This window comes from Indicator indicator, chromosome 23, assembly GCF_027791375.1.
Source record: "Indicator indicator isolate 239-I01 chromosome 23, UM_Iind_1.1, whole genome shotgun sequence".
Taxonomy (NCBI): Eukaryota; Metazoa; Chordata; class Aves; order Piciformes; family Indicatoridae; genus Indicator; species Indicator indicator.
In genome coordinates this window covers 11,960,264-11,978,603 of record NC_072032.1, presented here as the reverse complement: position 1 = coordinate 11,978,603, position 18,340 = coordinate 11,960,264, and the positions used below count along the sequence as shown (strand labels likewise).

General features: G+C 51.9%; 2 protein-coding genes across 4 annotated transcripts; both read left to right on the top strand.

The window, feature by feature from the left end:
• The first annotated feature begins 546 nt into the window (after nucleotides 1-546).
• FASTKD5 (FAST kinase domains 5) lies at nucleotides 547-7,804 on the top strand. Its single transcript, XM_054391536.1, has 2 exons — nucleotides 547-556; nucleotides 5,130-7,804. Exon 2 carries the CDS (start codon nucleotides 5,167-5,169, stop codon nucleotides 7,597-7,599), a length of 2,433 nt encoding a protein of 810 aa, XP_054247511.1. The 5' UTR covers nucleotides 547-556; nucleotides 5,130-5,166; the 3' UTR covers nucleotides 7,600-7,804.
• A 3,032-nt stretch (nucleotides 7,805-10,836) lies between these two features.
• On the top strand, nucleotides 10,837-18,340 carry UBOX5 (U-box domain containing 5). Of its 3 annotated transcripts, none has more exons than XM_054391540.1 (4): nucleotides 10,837-10,890; nucleotides 12,058-13,234; nucleotides 14,685-14,828; nucleotides 17,436-18,340. In XM_054391540.1, exons 1-4 carry the CDS (start codon nucleotides 10,837-10,839, stop codon nucleotides 17,669-17,671), a joined length of 1,611 nt encoding a protein of 536 aa, XP_054247515.1. In that variant the 3' UTR covers nucleotides 17,672-18,340. The 3 variants fall into 3 exon arrangements, with proteins under 3 accessions (XP_054247515.1, XP_054247514.1, XP_054247516.1); XM_054391539.1 differs by having other exon boundaries at nucleotides 14,685-14,846; nucleotides 17,460-18,340; XM_054391541.1 differs by lacking the exon at nucleotides 14,685-14,828 and having other exon boundaries at nucleotides 17,460-18,340.

The following is an 18,340-nucleotide window of genomic DNA, read 5'->3' as shown; positions in this document are numbered from 1 at the left end:
AAAGATGGAAGTGGAGAGATTCACACTGGACACAAGGAAGAAGTTCTTCACCATGAGAGTGGTGAGAGCCTGGAATGGGTTGTCCAGGGAGGTGGCTGGGGCCCCATCCCTGGAGGTGTTTAAGGCCAGGCTGGATGAGGCTCTGGCCAGCCTGATGTAGTGTGACGTGTCCCTGCCCATGGCAGGGGGGTTGGAACTGGCTGATCCTTGCGGTCCCTTCCAACCCTGACTGATTCTATGATTCTATGAGTGGCTCACGCCGGGGCGCGCTGCACGCCGACAGGAGGCCCCCCCGGCAGCCACGTGCCCTCGTGTCACATGATCACACATCACGTGGGAGAGGCCCGCGCGCACGCGGCTGGTGCCATCTGCCGGCTGCACTACCATATGCCGTCCTCACCGCTGGGCGGGAGAGGGGGGGCGTCGGGCCGCCAGCTCGGCTGCCGTAGCGCGTCACGGTCAGGTGACCGGAAGCGGCGGGAGGTGACGGGGGCTGTGCCAGGCGACGGGGCTGGCGGGCAGCAGGGCCCGAGCCGGCGGTGGGTGCCGAGCCCTGGTGAGTGTGAGCGGGCAGCGCGGGCTGCCACGTCCCCTCTTCCCTCTCATCGGCAGCTTCCCCGCGCCGACCCCTCCTGGACAGTGGGGTGGGAGCGGGCAGCGCATGCGTGGAGCGCTCCGCCAGGCCCAGCGGCTGCGGGGCCTGCAGTGCTCTGTAGGCCTGTGTCCATACACATGGTATATCTATAGATGCAGCCGTGTCGGTAAGTAGCGGGGCTCGGGTTTACAGCGGGGCCTGGCGGGGCCGGTCCTGGCGGCCACTCTATCCCTAATAGCAGACAAGCCCTTCAGTGTGCCTTGCTGCCTTCTGGTGCCGGCAGGGACCTAAACGGGAGGGAAAAAGCCCAAACACAAAAACGACGGATTTATATTCTGACGTCATAATTATCGAGAAAAAAAAAATTAATGTTATCTTTATCCTCGGACCAGTTAGTAGTGTGAACTGCAAATTCTTGTCCAAAACTAGCAGGTTGACCCCAAATTTTTCACTGCTGGGATCAGAAGTTCCTCACGTGTACTGAGGAGGTGCCGTCTGATATTTTCTTGTCAGTGGTGCCAGGATGGGGTGGTGTGCTGCAGTGGTGGGTGGCTTGCTATCATGAGGGTTCTCCAGTGCTCGTGAAGGACCCTTTGAGTGCTACAGAGCATAGGCAGCAATTCAGGCAGAATGTCTATCTGCTTTCACAGTGGATACTTTGAGGTGGGTGGCATCCCTCCAGGAATCTTGTTTTCCCTGGTGTTCAGCTGTGCAGTTGAGCGCTTGGCCAAGAGCTCAGCTTTTAGCATGGCACACAAACACATGCACAAAGATGTTTCTATCCCAGAGGACCTCTGCAAAGCACATTTGCAGTCTGCAGGGCCCAGCTTCAAAATTCACTTTCTGGAGTCACCGGGAATGAAATTTCTGAGAGACTTACCCAGACATGGGAAGGAGTTTGGCTGGGTACGGAGGAGAAGTGTGGTGGGAGGAGGGAGGGAGGCTGATTACTCAGGGTAACAGGAAGAGATGAAAATTGAGGAGAGCTGTAGTTTGAGTTGAAATAGAAATGCTGTAGAGAATTCAAAGATTGAAGCTGGAGATGGGTGAAAGTGGGTAAAAGGCCAGTGGGCCCCAGCCTGTTTCTGTCATAGGTCCTTGAAATAGTTTGACCCATAATGACTTTGCTCCCCTGTGTGTGGTCCCGCTTTTTCTGCTGGATTTGGAGCAAGGGAGGAAATACTTGACTCCCAAGTCAGAGCTTAATGGTGAACTTAGTGACGTGTGCTTTTGGAGCCTTCAATGTATGAATGGTGTGACTTGCATTCTCATCATCCAGGGGGGTGCTTGGGTTCACAGCAGAGTGCAGAAGGTTGTAGGCAGTATCACCTTCCAGCAGCAGGTAGGAGTGGTTTGAAATGAATGGCTTGTGTCTCAGTAACACGTGTGGAGTAGAGTCAGACAAGGGAGTCTCTGGGGAAGATGAGGGGACTTGGTCTCAAGTTGCACCAGGTGAGGTTTAGATTGGATATTAGAAGAAACTTCTTGACTGAAAGGGTTCTCAAGCACTGGAACAGGCTGCCCAGGGAGGTGGTTGAATCCCTGGAAGTGTTTCAAAGAAGCAGAGATGTGGTACTGAAGGACATGGTTTAGCACCAGGCTTTGTAAAGTTAGAGAATTGCTGAACTTGATCTTAAAGGTTTTTTCCAACCAAAGCAGTTCTTTGGTTCTATACAGCCTAGGTGAGACAGACTTCCTCGTGTACAATATCATTTCTGCAGCTTGAACCAGCCCCTTTTGAATGTCCTCCAGGCCAAGGTCTGCAAGGAGAAGACACCAGCAGAGATGAGGTCTGCAGCCCCCAGCCATAGGGCCGGTCTGAGCCTTGCCTGCTTTGTGCCTTGCTGTCTCCATCCACTTGAGGATGGTATCTGTCCCTTGCAGCCAGTTCAGGCTGGACATATCAGCCAGTAGAGCCAGAAATGGTATTGTCATTGAATATTTTCTTGTGTTAAATGGGAGAGCTTTGAGACCCAGGTCCTGCTGGCTGTTGTTTGTGGCTTTGCAAGGCCTCAGCTGTGCCACAGCATCACTGCTCTTGGCTCAGATTTTACTGTCCGGGTTCTGAGGCTGCTTTTCCTTTCCCCTGCCTACAAGACAGTCAGGAAGGAGTAGAGTCTCTCGTATTCTGTTGTGCTATGACAGTCAGGACCTTGCAGCTGCCTAGGTGGTGGAGAGGAGCTGCACAGCCATCAGGATCAGCAGTGCCTGGGCTCTGTGGAGTAGAGCCTGGGCTGCACATGGGGGCTGCCTTGTGCTGTGCCTCGAGGAATAAATAAGGCACCTAGTGAATCTTTCAAAATACTTATCAGCCACTTAGTAATAATCTTAAAAACGTATTGGCTGCTTTCTTGTACCCTGCATGTTGACAGAAATCTTCATTTTGGCTTGCTCTTCCTTTTTTTTTTTCTTGCCCTAGATACCCATCTTCCCCACCCAGGTTGCTTTTTTCATCTCTCCAGCAGCTTCTCCTCGCCCACCAGCTGGCATTTGCTGTCCCCCAAGCTCTGCCCATGGAGCAGAGGATGCAAGATCTCCTCATCTGGCTCAACATGGATAAAAATCATAGACTTACAGAATGTTTTGGATTAGAAGGGACCTTTAAATGTTGCAACAGATCTGAATTGAGCCCGTTGAGTTTGCACTGGAGCAGGTTGCAAGCACTCCCATGCCAGCTCTGCACTGAGATTCTGAATGTCTTCAGACAGAAGCTGAGCCCTGAGACAGAGTAAAGCTACCTGGTGAGAGAACAGGCTACAGGGAGCAGCAGGATGCTTGTGCCTGTGCCAGATCACAGATGTCTTGCCTGCCTGACTCTTCCTCTTACTCCTTTTGCTGCTATGGTGCAGAAGGAGCCACCCCCACAACAGGCAGCACCCCACATCTAGCACCAAGAGGGATCAAATACCACCATCACTTTGACTCTCCCCATCCTGCCTTCCCATCTCTGCCATTCAGTGAGGGGAGCTGATGTTTCCATGTAGGAATAGCTCACCTGATGGGTCATGGGAGATGGGGAGATTCTTGCACTGCAGAAAGACTCCAGCTTTTGTTCATTCCCCATCCCACTACAGCCCTTTCCTGCTCAGATACCCTAAAGCCACAGCATTCATACCACCTCCTCTTCCCCCAAGGTATCCATTTTGCTGGTGGAAAACTGAGTTTGCCCACATGGATTCAACATCTTTTTCTATTCCTAATCAGGACTAAAGCACCAGCAGAGCCCAGAAGGATGCACATAAAAGATTGATTCCCCCATCTGGAGAGCACAGAAGCTAACACATATCAGTCTTTGCCAGGCTTTGGCTTTCCTGATTGCATGGCACCCTGTGGTAGTGAGAGCAGGAGGAGTTTTAAAGGAGGAAATGGCTGGTCTGAGGCATCTTTGGAGCTGGCCAGACATGGTGGGGAAAGGGTGTGTTATGCAGAGCATTGACCTGCTGTTTTTTTTTTTTTTTTAGCAGCACCTGAATCAGCAGCAGCAGGCTCAAAACAGGCAGCTGGTGCAGGCTGGCAGCCTGCAACTTAACTCCTGACAAATCTTTCATCCTCTGCCTCTGTGCTCTAACTGGGTTAGGCAGGAGTTAGGAAAGCACCTGCCACTTGTAAACCTTCTGTACTCTAAAACTATGGGAGACCCCCCAAGTCTGAAGCTCTGTTTGTTGTAGTTCTCTTGGTATGTAGCACCTTGGAATGATTTGTGCTCCTTCCCTTCCCCAGCTTTGTTCTGGGGCCACATTTCCCCTTTCAGCTAATCTTGATCTTCAAGTTATGGGCCATTTTTCACTCTGGATTGTTTTTTTTCTTTCTGAATATGAGGAAAAACTTCTTTGCTGTGAGGGTACCAGAGCCCAGGAGCAGATTGCCCCAAGAGGTTGTGGAGTCTCCTTATTTGGAGAGATTCCAAACCCACCTAGACATTTTGATCCTGGACAACCTGTTGTGGGTGACCCTGCTTTAGCAGGAGGGTTGGAGTGGATGATCTTCAGAGGTCACTTCCATCCCCTTCCACGCTGGGATTCTGTGAGGCTTTACTCGCAGCCTCCACACAAAATCTCCATGTGCAAACCCAGTGCTGTGGCACTATGATATCTCAACAGCTTCTTGAGTGGTGGTTGGTGTCTCAGAACATGGTGACAAGTAGCAAAATGCTCACTTTGAATACATAAAGTCTTTGGAACCTGCAGCTTTACTGCAAAAGTATGTTTTTTATTGTTTAGAAGGAAAGCAAAGCAGTTTAGGTCTCTCAAAACTGAAAAAGCAATGACTTTTCTCAACTCTCACAATCTCTGCCAGGTTACTTGTAGCTGCTGTGCAGCAGGCACTGCCCAACTGCCTTGAACCCTGAATTTGGGCACATCAGGTCACCTGGGTGCTTGTCTGGAGCTGCCTTTGTGTGAGGGGATGTTTGATAGCAGCTGCCTTGAGGCTTTGCAAAGCAAGAGCTGCCCTGGCTGGGGTAGCATAAAGGATAGATTGAAAAGTGCTGCCTGGTAGGTGGAAGCCACTCATTCTCCGTCTGCCCTTTTTTCAGTACCTGGAAGCAGTTCTGACCCCATAAGTTGGGATCCATGGCTGCAGTGCTAATGTGCCGAAGATTCCCAAGGCTGAGCAGGGTGACCACACTTGTGACCACAGCCACACGCAAGGCCGAGGGCGGGAGCAGCAAAAGGAAGCAGCAGAAGGAAGAGAGCCTGGAAAAAGCTGACGCTGGAGCCGACCCCGTGGCCACAATCCAGCTGCTGAACCCCCTGCACTACAGAGTGTTGTATAATCCAGATGCCTATGCCAAAAGCAGAGCTGCCTCCCAGCAGCACCCTGCTAGCAGCAGTGGCCAGGCTCTCAGTGATGATTTCACCACCTCTTCCCAAGCCTTGCCACCCATCAGAAATGCCCTGCCAAAGGCCAAGGCCAAACTGCACCCCCAGCAGACTGTCTCAGCCTGTTTCTCTACACCACAAACCAAGGAGGAAGCAGAGAATGAAAGCCAGGAGATGCATGACTCCAAGGAGGATCCTCGTATGTTTCAGAAGGGGAGGCCTGAGTATAGGTTTGTCAGCTATGACAGGTTTGAGCCAGCAGAGCCCCTTTCATTAGAAGAAGCTGACTCCATTCTCTGCAGCGTGGCTGCACACAGGGACAGCCAGAGCCCCGGAGCCATCGCTGACGCTTTCCGCAAGCTGAGCTGTTTGCTGGTGGGGCACCACGCAGTGCTGGTGGCCAGTGCCCAGTTTGATACACTGTGTGGCTGTGCCATGGAGAACATCAGGTCATTCAGCACTTCAGATCTCATTGATGTCTTAAAGGCTTGTGTCTGTCTGGCTGTTCCACCCAGCCACCCTCTGCTGAATGCTTGTGACAGCGAGTTCTGCCGGCGGGTGTGGGACATGGACCTGGACCAGCTGCTGCTGGTGGCCGACTGCTGGCGCTGTCTGGATCGTAGTGTGCCTTCCTACCTGAGCATTTTGTTCAGCTATGCCAACATGCATTGGAAAGACCTCACCTTACCCCAGTTTGTCCAGCTCCTTTATATCATAGGTGAAGGCCAGAGGTCACCTGTGGACTTGATGCAGAAGGTGGAGAGCGTGATTTTGAAGTACTTGGACTCCTTCACCTTGGAGGAGGTGGGTGCTGTCTGCCTAGGGCTCTTCAAGTCCCTCAGTGGTATCTCTGACCATGTCATGAGAAGGATTGCAGACAGAGTCTCCCTGCAGATGGAGGACATGAGCACTTATGCTCTGGTGAACGTGCTGAAGCTCCTGCGCTGCACCCGCATGGACCACTTACCCCTGCTGAAGGAGCTTGGGAAGGTCGTTCCCGCTCGCATTCCCACCACAAACATCCAGGGCATCATGCACATTGCTCTTACTTGTTCGTCCTTACACTACTTTGATGAAGGTGTTATGGCTGCTGTAGCCACCTCTCTGCCCTCAAAGGTGACTTACTGCCGGAGCAAAGATGCTGCCAAGTTGTTGTGGTCATATGGATGCCTGGACTATGAACCTCCTAACAGGGAAGAGTTTTACTCCAGCCTGATAGAGCAGATGCATAGAAAACTCCATGAATTTAGGAAGTTTCCAGAGCATCTCCTTACTGGTTTACTTGGCCTGGCATTTGTCAAACGCTTCCCAGAGGAGCTGATAGACTATGCTTTGAGGGATGACTTTGTGGAGAAAACAAGAGGTAGCAAATATGAGCTCCAAAAGGACCTGTTCACCCTTGGGAAAAGTGTTGAAATTGAGTGCCCAAGTTACCAAGGCAGCCGCCTTTCACCTCAGCTTTATCAAGAGATGACTGAGATGGTTTTGAATTTTGCAGAGCAAGAAATCTATGTCAGGCCTGAAATTGTGGAAGCCACATCTCTTCTGGAGAGCATGTTAGGTGGCCTGGAGTACGTGAAAATTCACATGATCCTGCCTCACACCAGATCAAGCGATCTGGAGGTTCACTTGGCCATGGATGGACATCCCATCCCTTTCAATTTCAAGGACAATGTTAGGGGTAAGACATTAAAAGACATTGGGGTTAGTCTAACAGATGACTTAATGACTCAGCTCATAAAAGGAGGGTCTCATAGCCAGTCTCCTCTGGGAGTGGGAAATGAAGCCAGCACCCCTGGTGAGGACAGGAGAGAAGCAGCACAACCGCCACACGCTGGGGATCATACTGCACTTTCATGTGGAGCTCTTACCGCAACCACTGGCTTGGGAGTGGAGCTTAAATCAGGGCCTAAGTCAGCCCTCCCTTCTCCTGCGTGGAAGCAGCAGCCTCGGGAGGTGAAACTGGCCATTCAGGTGTCCAACAAAAACCACTACTGCTACTGCTCCAAGCGCCTCTTGGGGCTGCACCGCTTGAAGCGGCGGCAGCTGCAGCAGCTGGGCTACGTGGTGGTGGAGCTGCCCTTCTGGGAGTGGTTCCCTCTGCTCAAACGCACGCGCCTGGAGAAGCTGAGCTACCTGCATTACAAAGTGTTCGACCCCGCGCTGCTCAGCAGGGCTGCCTAGCGTGGGGTGGCTGGCTCAGAGCCTGGCCCAACCTCCCAGAGGTGTCTTCTCTTTGGATTGCTGGTTCCAGTGGTCTCTGAGGGTTGGCTCAGTGTTTGGCAGGTGCTCAGGCTGCCCAGCTTAGTTAGGCAGTTCTGCTCTGCCAGCAGTCCTGTGTCCCATGCTCTCTTCTTGTATGTGGATCCTCAGATGCTTTCATGACAAATAAAACCTGCTGTCCTCTTGATTTTTCTCTGTGATTGTTTTCTTCTCCACCCTAAATTGAAGTGGATGGATTGGGTGATTCTGTGAGAGCAGAGCAGTGATATTTGGGAAAGATTTGGGATCAGTTTTAGTCATGAAGCTGACCCGGATGCCAGCAACATGTGTATTTCCCTACTGTTTCCATCACCATGGAGCTGGGGCTGGTGGGCAGGCAGGCTTAGTTTCAACTTGAGGAGCTGTGTCTAAGCAGGGCAGTGAAAGCTGCATGGTGAGGGAGAAGCTGGGGCTGAGGGTTGGGGTACTCTTGACCCTGAGACGCTCATTTTATGCCCAGCTCTCAGAATTGCCTGGCAGAGAAGGTTTGCATCCTGTTGATAATGTCTGCTGCTGAATTGTGGCCAGCAGATACACCTTGAGGTGGTTCCTCTGCCTGGGTGATGATGAGTTCTGTGCAAACTGGAGCTGTGTGGAGCATCTGCTCGGGAGGCTGCTGGTTTCACCCTCTGTCACACGCCTTACTGTGGTGTTTTCTCACTCAGACGTGCCCAGTGTCTGATGTCTGCATGCTGTTCTGAGAATACAGTTGCTGGCTTCTTCCTGAGCTTATAGGTGGTAGTTCTTCCTGAAGGAGGGATGGGTTTTGGCCAGGCTCTGCATCTGAGCAGAGCAACAGATGAAGCTCCCATTCCCACTGCAGACCAGCCAAGCTGCTGTGGCTGTTTTGCGTGTGGTGTTTCAGGGCATCCTGAGGTGGAGGATGGGGAGAAGTGGCAGTGAGCAGGACAGGTAGTGCCTGTGCATTGGCTCATTTTGGCTGCCTGGTTTAAAATGTCTTGGCTGGTTTTCTTCCTCTCCCTCAAATCCTTGGCATTGTAGCATAGTGGCAGCAGCAGCCATGGGAGGCCACATCTGCTGCCCTGTCCTGTTCTTTGTGGGATTTTTGCAGCCTGTATTTTCCCAGCTCTCACTTCCCCCAGACTGTTTGCTGGAGGAATCTTGGGCTCACTGTCACCATCTGATCCTGGCTGCTTCTCGGATCTAGTTCATTTTGACTGAACTAACAGCATTGGTTGGAAATCATGAAAGGGCTGCTTGTTCCTGAAGAGAGCAGCAAGCTCCTGATTTGCAAGGTTGCCCAGGGCAATGACACATTAAAACTAAGGTTAACAGGAGGTTAAAGCTCTTGCCTCCCAGATAATTTTGTTCTTTCTTCCAGATCTGATAGCACCAGTTCAAATCACAGTTTTTTCTCTTGAGTTTCTTTAATGAACATTGTCAGAAGAGTCAGCTGGATGGGTGTTCAGAACACAGTCTCTCAGAGCTGGTGAATGCCCTCTGCTCCCTTGGAGCTCTTAAACACCCATTATTAATACTTGTGTTTAATCTCGACTCACATCTGGAGCTCACGAAGCCCTCAAGAAACATTTCTCTTGGTGGCAGCGATGTGTTAGTGCTGACTGTAAAGTGTTACCCTTGTTCCAAGAGGCCCTGGCTGAGCTTGCCTTGTTGGGTGAAGGCAACAGATAGATGTGGTGTGGTGGGGAACTAGGCACAGAGGCAAAGCAATTCAGTGCCACACAGTGGGAATGGCCACCAGCTCTTTATATGCCTGGTCAGGTCACAGAGCAGCTTATGTCCTCCAGGTCCAGCTGCAGTTGCCAAGAGCTCAGAGATTCCTTTGATAACCTCAGGTAATGCCTCATGCTTTCTTGTATCTATGAAGCCTCCTGCATCTTTGATGGACTTTCAGATCTAGTTGCTAGTCTGACCATAGGTAAGGCATTTGAGTTAGGATAGCCAATTTCTCTTGGGTGTCTCACCAAGGATTCACCAATTAATGCTGATGCAATTTTTTCTCTTGATCCTGTCTGTCTACCACAGTCCTTTGGGTTTATATTGGCTTCACCTCCAGGACTCAGACCTGAGCTGCGTTTTAGGACCTCCTGAGCTTGTCATTCATAGAGGCTCTGAAAGATGAGGTCACAGAATCACAGAACAGTGGGGATTGAAAGGGTCCCCTGGAGATCATTCAGTCCAACTCCCTTCTGCTCAAGAAGGGTCACCCACAGCAACTTGCCCAGGATCACAATGTCCAGGTGGGGTCGGAATCTCTTCAGAGAAGGAGGCTCTACAACCTCTCTGGGCAGCCTGCTCCAGGGCTCCAGTACTCTCACAGCAAAGAATTTTTTTTGTCCTGTTCAGATGGAACCTCCTAGGTTCCAGTTTGTGCCTGTTGCTCCTTGTCCTGTCCCTGGGCACCACTGAAAAGAGTCAGTATTCAACCTCTTGACCTTTGTCCTTTAGCTCTTGCTGAGCAAATCACCTCTCTGGCTGCTCTTCTCCAGGCTCAACAGCCCCAGGGCTCTCAGCCTTTCCTCCTCACAGAGATGCTCCAGGCCCCTCAGCATCTTTGTAGCCTCTGCTGGCCAGCACCCCAGAATCCCATTGGCCTTCTTGGCCACGAGAACACATTGCTGGCTCATGGTGAACTTGTCCACCAGCATTCCCAGGTCCTTCTCCACAGAGCTGTTTTCCAGCGAGTCAGCCCCTGCCCTGTCCTGGTGCAGGATTTTCCTCCCCAGGCACAGGACTCTACATTTGCCCTTCTTGACCTTCATGAGATTCCTTTCCACCCAGCTGCAACCTGTCCAGGTTTGGCAGCACAGCCTGATTGGGTTTAGTATCATCAGCAAACTGGCTGAGGGCACACTCCATCCCTTTTTCCAGGTCACTGCTGAAGATGTTGAACAAGACTGGACCCAGTCCTGACCCCTGGGGAATGCTGCAAGCTATAGGCCTCCAACCAGACTGTACCACTGATCACAACCATTTGAGCTCTCTCCTTCAGCCACTTCTCAACCCACCTCACTGTTCACTCATCCACTCCACACTTCCTAAGCTCCCCATGAGGATGTTATGGGAGACAGTGTCAGAAGATGTATTCACTGTTCAATGATGTTCACTTTTTTTTGTTTTTTTCCTCTTACAAGCTGAATCTGATGCTCAGGAAGTGATCTCTCTCCAGCTGCCAAGATGGTAATAAACATCTGTCTCCCACAGTTCAAGCCAAGAATTCACTGCAACAAGGTAAGATAACAATGTGTGGGGTTTGGGGGCAGCTGGAGGGGTGAGGTGGAGGTGACGTGCTGGGCTGGTTGAGGCTGGGAAGGGCTTGTTCACTGCTCAGTTGTTAGAATTAGCAGTGCTTCTGGAAGACTGTTTTACGGCTGGCTGTGCCAGGCTTTCCTGAGAAAAGAAAGCAAAGGTGGCTCGCAGCAAAGTCCCTCACTTTGTGTGGTGTGACTGGTTCAGAGAGGGATTTGATCCCTTCAGTTGTCTGCTGGCAGCAGAAGCATTGAGGACAGAGAGAGGTGAAGTGTAGGCTGCTTAGTCTGCTAAACTGAGAGCGTTTTTGTCAATTAAAATAATTTTCCAGAGTTGGGTGGGGGGTGATTTGGGTGGCTTTGCTCACCAGTCTCCTGTCCTTCCCAGCAAAGAGGTTTTGTGAATTGATGTTGGGAGTCTGGGGTCCTGGATCTTCCTTCCCCTTTTGTGCTTCAGCCTTGAGAGAGTCATTGGTGTGCCAGCACTAAGAGATCCTGTGTCTGGGTGCTTGGGATCTGCATCTAGGGTTGTTCAGCCTGGAGAAAAGGAGGCTGAGGGGGGAGACCTTCTCTCTCTCTCTCCAACTCCCTGAAAGGAGGATGGAGAAAGGTTGGGGCCAGTCTCTTCTCTGCCCCAGATCTTGTTGATCCCAGAGCGGAGGAAGGCAGTGAGTAGCTGACATCCAGAATTTCTATGGGATCCTGTACCTGTGGTTCAGTGTCTGTTCCCATGTGGCAGGGGAGCTGCCATGATGTTTCACCACTGTTGAAGCAGATCAGACTCTTGTCACCCTCCCAGACACATGATCTGCTCCCAGCCACACTCTCCCACCTGATTTAGTTCACTGTCCCAGCCAAAACCACAAACAGTCCATCATTTTCCACTCTTTCAGCAGTCACATCAGCTCTGCCAAAGGCTGGCCAGGTAGGGTGCAGAGAGGAGCAGCAGGGTCCCTGTGGCTGGAGGAGGGTGGGAGTGTGTCTGCTGGGTCTCCACAGCAGCTACCTCCTCTGTGGTCTCAGCTGCACATCAAACCACAACCTTGGTTCCTGGTTGACATTGCCTTGAAAATCTACAGAAGTGTTTGTGAAATTAGTTTCCTTTTATTTTCTTGTTTCTGATTCAACCCAGTTTTCTCCTGACCCACAGATCTCTGCTGATGGTTATGAAGTGGAGAACCTGATCTCTGAAGACCTTGCCAGGAGAAACCGTGGTTTCCGCAGTGAATACTTTATCAAGCCTCCAGTCCACGTCACCATCTCCTTTCCCTTCAACATTGAGATCTGCAGGATCAATATTGACATCTCATCTGGGGGCTACCAAACTTTCTCTGGGCTCGAAGTTTATACCTCTACCTCATGCAATAAAACCTCTTGGCAGAGCCCTGAGGATCAGTTCTCAGGTCTGGCCGGTCAGCCTGTGTCAGACAAAGACACTTTCACACTGGTGGGCAAAGCTGTCTTAAGAAATCAAAGCAAAGTGACATTTGGCCACAGAGGCTTCAAGCCAAGGCCTCCCTTTCATCAGATGGAAAATGTCTTCTCCTACCCTGGCTCTGCATCTCATGACCTCTGGAATAAAGGGCCTGCCTCGCTGAGCAACGTGTCACACTTGAAAATCTGCATCACCCACGTGGGTGGAGGTGGCTTGCCTTGCATTAAGAGGCTGGAGGTGTGGGGACAGCCTGCCAAATCCTGCCCACAGGAGGTGATCGAGGGTGTCTTTCAGGTGGCTTCTCAGTTCTTTGCCCAGGACGTTGGCAGCCTCAAGCCAGAGCCCTGGACACCAATGGAGAGTGACTGTGTGCCCTTCAGCACCAGCGAGCAGCAGACCCTCCACAAGCTGGTGGACGTTGTCCAGGACATCCCTGAAGAATTCCTGGACCCCATCACTCTGGAGATCATGACCCTCCCCATGCTCCTGCCCTCTGGGAAGGTGATCGACCAGACCACCTTGGAGAAGTGCAACCGAAGTGAGGCGTCTTGGGGCAGGGTTCCCAGTGATCCCTTCACTGGGGTGGCCTTCAGCCAGCACTCGCAGCCCCTACCTCACCCCACCCTCAAGGCCAGGATAGACCACTTCCTCCTCCAGCACAGCATCCCTGGCACCAACCTGCTGGGGAGGGCTCACACCTCCGAGATGCTGGTCCCTTCTTCTGTCACTATGTCTTCTCTGAAAAGGAAGATGGACTGTACGGAGCAGAGCTCCATGCAGCCACCCTACTTTTCTTCTACAAACTTGCTTGTCACGACTACCTCAGAGAACAGTGCTAAAAAAATGAAAACTGACAGTGACTGCCACTTGATCCAAATGGACTGTTCCACAGGTATCATGGCTCTCCATGTCACTTGTGTTGCTTGAGTGTCCTGACAGCCTGGGGCCAGGTTTTCAAGTCAAGAGGCTCTGGTTCAGCTTCCCATGCTGCCTCTAGGAAGCTTTAAGGCAACTGATCTAGCTGGAGGTGTCCCTGCTTGAGGGGCTTGGAGCATCTCCATGAGGAGGAAAGGCTGAGAGCCCTGCGGATCTTTAGCCTGGAGAAGAGCAGCCCCAGAGAGGATCTGCTCAATGCTCAGCAAGAGCTAAAGGGCCCAGTGGCAGGACAAGGGGCAGTGGAACCCAGGAGGTTCCATCTGAACAGGAGGAAGAACTTCTTTGGTGGGAGGGTGCTGGAGCCCTGGAGCAGGCTACCCAGAGAGGTTGTGGAGTCTCCCAGGGCAGCTGTGCCCATACATAAATAAAAGCAGAGTGCTCATCCCAGGGAGCTCACGCTTCAGGATCTCATCAGCCTTGATTGCCATGGCCAATGTGCAGCACTAATTCCGAGCTCTTCCTCTGGGAGGTGGATTTAACAGGATTAGTGATGCAGACAGCATCCTCCTCATGCATGGGCTTAATTAAGGCCTTTGCTGCAGGGAGGGTTCAGCCCTCCACCTTTGACTTTATCAAAGCTCAACTCAGAACTGGGACAGAGACTGAAAGTCCTCCACATCTTTTGTACTGGCTTACATGTTCCTGGTTAGCTGCATGTAGTAAGCCTGGCAGCTCTGGGCTGGACCCTTGGTGGAGCAGGATGAGGGGATGTCTGGGGGTTCAGAGAGAAGCAGCTTTCTGGATTATTTGGTGTTTTGCCCGTTTTCAGACCTGCAGATAGAAGCTGGCACCTGAGTGTTGGGTGGCACTGGGACAAGGAGGCTGAGGGGAGACCTCATTGCTCTCTGCAACTACCTGAAGGGAGGTTGGAGTGAGGTGGGAGTTGATCTCTCTACTATCAGATGACAGAATGAGAGAAGGTGGCCTGAAATTGTGCCAGGGGAGGTTTAGGTTGGAGACTAGGAAAAATTTCTTTACTGCAGGAGTGGTCAGGGTTTGGAACAGGCTGCCTGTTTGGAACAGGGAAGTGGTGGAATCACCATCGCTGGAGGTGTTCAAGAAACCTGTGGGCATGGCACATGGGGGCATGGTTTAGTGGCCATGGTGTGTTGGGTCGATGTTTGGACTGGATGATCTTAGCTTTTCCAACCAGGACAATTCTATGATTCTATGATAAGAATGTCTGGCATTAATCCCTAGGACTTCTCACCTTCAGGACCCAGAGGGGATGAGGCACTACATGCCCACCCTGGCATCACTCTGGAGAGAAGTGACCTCCTCACAGATTAAGTGGCAGGGTTCCTAAAATCCCAGGTGTTGTCCCAAAGGCTCATAAGCCAAGCAGCAGTTCTGCTGCATGTTTTCTCCCCAGCATCCCCATCTCCAGCTTGTGCTTCCCTTTGCAGACCTGGTGTCTCATGAACAGAAGCTGTCGGAGAGTTTGGACACTGCCTTGAACTCGGCGCTCAGCACCATGCCCTCCTTTACAGCCAAGCTGATGAAAAGCCAGCAGCAGGCACAGGGTGAGGGAGGCTGCAGCAGCTCCTGGAGCCTGGGCAGCATCCTTGGTAAGCAATAAGCACCTTTGGTTCACCTCTGGGAAGTGGCACCAGGTTAACAGGGAGGGTTGTGCTGCTGCTCAGCATCTTTCTGTTCCTCTTCAGAGCCCAGAATATTCTACAGTCAATATCAAAACATTGCATTGCCTCCCAGCAAGCTTTTCTTTACACCCCCTGTCTACTGCCTGTGTATCTCTGCAGTTCTAATGGATTATTCTCCCAGTGAGGCAGGTTAGACCTTACTGACTCCAAGAACATCAGGTCTGTTGTCCATGTCCACAATCAGAGCATGTTTGCTGTCATTTGTCTGTGTTGCCTAAGGACAACGTTGATTTGCGTTCAGTTTTGGGCCCCTCACTCCAGGAAGGACATTGAGGGGCTGGAGCATGTCCAGAGAAGGGTGACAAAGCTGGGGAAGGGTCTGGAGAACAGGGCTGGTGAGGAGCAGCCGAGGGAGCTGGGATTGCTTAGTCTGGAGAAGAGGAGGCTGAGGGGAGACCTCATTGCTCTCTACAAGTCTCTGAAAGGAGGTTGGAGCCACGTGGAGGTTGGTCTCTTCTTCCAGAAAAACAAGTGTTAGGACAAGAGGAAACAGCCTCAAGTTACACTAGGGGAGATTTAGGTTGGACATGGGGAAAAAATCTCTTCCCCAAAAGTGTCGTCAAGCCCGTGGCTGTGGAGGAGGCCCCATTGCTGGAGGGGTTTCAAAGCCTTGTAGACACAGTGCTGAGGGACATGGTTTAGCAGTGACTTGGCAGTGCTGGGTTAATAGTTGGATTTGATGATCTTAAAGGTCTCTTCCAACCAAAACTCTTCTGTGATTCTCTGACTTTGGCTGTACTGAGAGCAGGCTGCGCTGAGCACCACATCTCAGCACAACACATCCAGTTAGCTCGGACAGAGCTTTACCTTATGCTGAGGCTTTGGCTGCTCCCAGGGCTCTGCAGTTCAGGCCCAGTGGCTTTCATGTTGCCCACCAGCTGCACAGAGCCAGGTGGGGAGCTGCCAGGTGGGTGGGGAATGAGTGTGGTGCAGAGATGTAGGTGAAGAGGTGTCAGTCTAAGCAGGTACAATGCAGCACGCTGACCCTTCACAGGAGCAGCCAACAATGTCACAAACCAGCCAGCCAAGAGTGTGTCCAGAATCCCATCAAGTTTGAGATCTATAGGCCAGGCTGTTGAGTCTTCACAGTCTGCACCCCACCTGCTAGCCAGATTTGCTATTCCAGCTATGTCTGCATTTCCAAAATGTTTTTTCTGGGAGTACAGGCAAGCACTGAGCCTTCCTATGTCCCTCCACAAGCCAATGCCCTAACTGATGATGTGCTCCTCTTCCCCTGTGCAAAGATCTGAAGAGGGCTCAGACAGACTGAGTGAACCTGAGGCAGGGCTGTGCAGCTCTGGGGGGCTGTGTCCCCCTTGGAATAGCTCTTGCTGTTCCACAGTGACATGAAACTATTAAGCTTTCTCCTGTCTCCTGTAAAATTGCTGCTGTTGAAGAGGTGACTGATAGCCCTGGGTGGGTGGTGTGTGCCCAGAATGCCAAGTGATGCCTATTGCATTCCACTTGGGAATCGGTGACTTCAATCCCAGCACTGGAAAAGCGGAAGGAAGGCTGATTCAGTGGTGGTCAAAGTGAAAAGCCCTTTACAGTCCATCTGTCCTCAATTAAAAGCCTGATGTGCCAATGCTGACGTGATCCAGCCTCTTCTGAGCACACCCTGCCCCAGAAGTGAGACCATTCCCTTATGGTAGTGGCAGAGGAAACAGGTCAAGGTCCTCAGCCACGAGCACCTAGAGCCTTGCTGTACCTCTGCTGAAAGGGGGACCTTTGGCTTCTAGGCAGCACTGGGCACACAAGGGGTGGCTCAGTGTGAAATGGATTCGGTTTTGGGCCCCTCTCTAATCTAAAAGAAGAACATTGAGGTACTTGAGGGCAATGAGTTTTCCTCTGCTCCCACCCACCTCTCATTTCTTAGGGAAGAACCAGCAAGGGAAATAGTGTGGCCAGCAGAACCGGGGCTGGAATTGTCCCCTTGAACTCAGCACTGGTGAGGCTGCACTTCAAATACTGGGTTCAGTTTTGGGCCCTCACTCCAAGTAGGATATTGAGCTGCTGGAGCAGGTCCAGAGAAGGGCAACAAAGCTAGTGAAGGGTCTGGAGATCAGCTTTAGTGAGAAGCACCTGAGGGAACTGGGCTTGTTCATCCTGGAGAAAAGGAGGCTGAGGGGAGACATTCTGACTCTCTGCAACTCCCTGAAAGGAGGTTGGAGCCAGGTGTGGGGGTTGGTCTCTTCTCCCCAGGAACAAGTGATAGAACAAGAGGAAATGGCCTCGAGTTGCACCACAGTAGGTTTAGGTTGGAGATAGGAAAAATTTCTTTGCTGCAAGAGTGGTCAGGCATTGGAACAGGCTGCCCAGGGAGGTGGTGCAGTCACTGTCCCTGGAGGTGTTCAAGAAACCTGTGGCCATGGCACTTGGGGACATGATTTCATGGCCATGGTGGTGTTGGGTTGATGTTTGGACTGGATGATCTTAGAGGGCTTTTCCAAACAAAACAATTCTGTGATTCTATGACTTAGCACTCCCCTGACTGAGGCACTTCTCCTGTCACCTTTGCAGAGCACAGCAGGAGCAGCCAGACCCAAGGGTGTGCTTCCTGTGGCAAAACCTTCTCCTCGTACTTCAAAGCGGAGCCTATTTACCAGCTGCCCTGCGGCCACCTCCTCTGCCGCCCGTGCTCGGCCGACAAGGAGAAGCCTCTCTCCTCACTCCTGTGTGGGAGCTGCAAGAGGTCAGCCTCCACACATGACATCAGGAGAGTCCACTTCTGACTCCTCGGCATGGGGAGGGCGAGAACGAGGAGCTGCCGCCGTTCCCTGTGTCTGTGCTGATCTGTAGGAGGAGGAAGGCCTTGGGAGAGCTTGCCAGATGAGTGGTGGCAGAGAGGACTTGGTCTTCTTGTGCTTACAGAGTAGTGGGGGATGGGAGGCGTGAGAGGAAAGCGATGTGAGGATAATCAAAGCCATAGCTTCTTTAACAAGGAACATGTATTTATACAGAACTGATGTCTGCCTGCCGCCCCTGCCCTCCTCCCACCACCCCAGTGGCTCAGTGGTTTAGCATAGGTGCCTTTTGGACCATGAGTTTAGCTTCCCTGTGAGATAAAACCATTTCCCTAGTGACGAGCAGCCAGTCGTGGGCTGGGCCACGTCCTTGTGACTGACAACACATGAGCTACCTGACTTCTCCCCTTCCCCACCTCACCCTGCTCCCCGTGGGGCCCTCGCTGTGCTGCAGGAGCACGTTCATCACCCTGGAGTCCCACCAGTCCATCCAGGAGCCCAGCCAGTGTCACAAGGAGAAGACCCTGTGATGAACGGGTGAGTACCCGGCAGGGACCTCGTCCTGCTCACAGGAAGTGGTGTGGAGAAGCCATCGCATGGCAGCAGACACCACTCTCGGGTTGTGTGGTGTGACTGGACCAGTTCCCGTCTGGCTGA

Excerpts from the sequence above, each read along its gene's own strand:
- FASTKD5 (XM_054391536.1), top strand. The coding sequence starts at position 5,167 with ATGGCTGCAGTGCTAATGTGCCGAAGATTCCCAAGGCTGAGCAGGGTG.
- UBOX5 (XM_054391540.1), top strand. The coding sequence starts at position 10,837 with ATGGTAATAAACATCTGTCTCCCACAGTTCAAGCCAAGAATTCACTGC. Across the intron at positions 10,891-12,057 it reads CAAGAATTCACTGCAACAAG|ATCTCTGCTGATGGTTATGA; the intron begins GTAAGATAACAA and ends CCTGACCCACAG. Across the intron at positions 13,235-14,684 it reads CCAAATGGACTGTTCCACAG|ACCTGGTGTCTCATGAACAG; the intron begins GTATCATGGCTC and ends TTCCCTTTGCAG.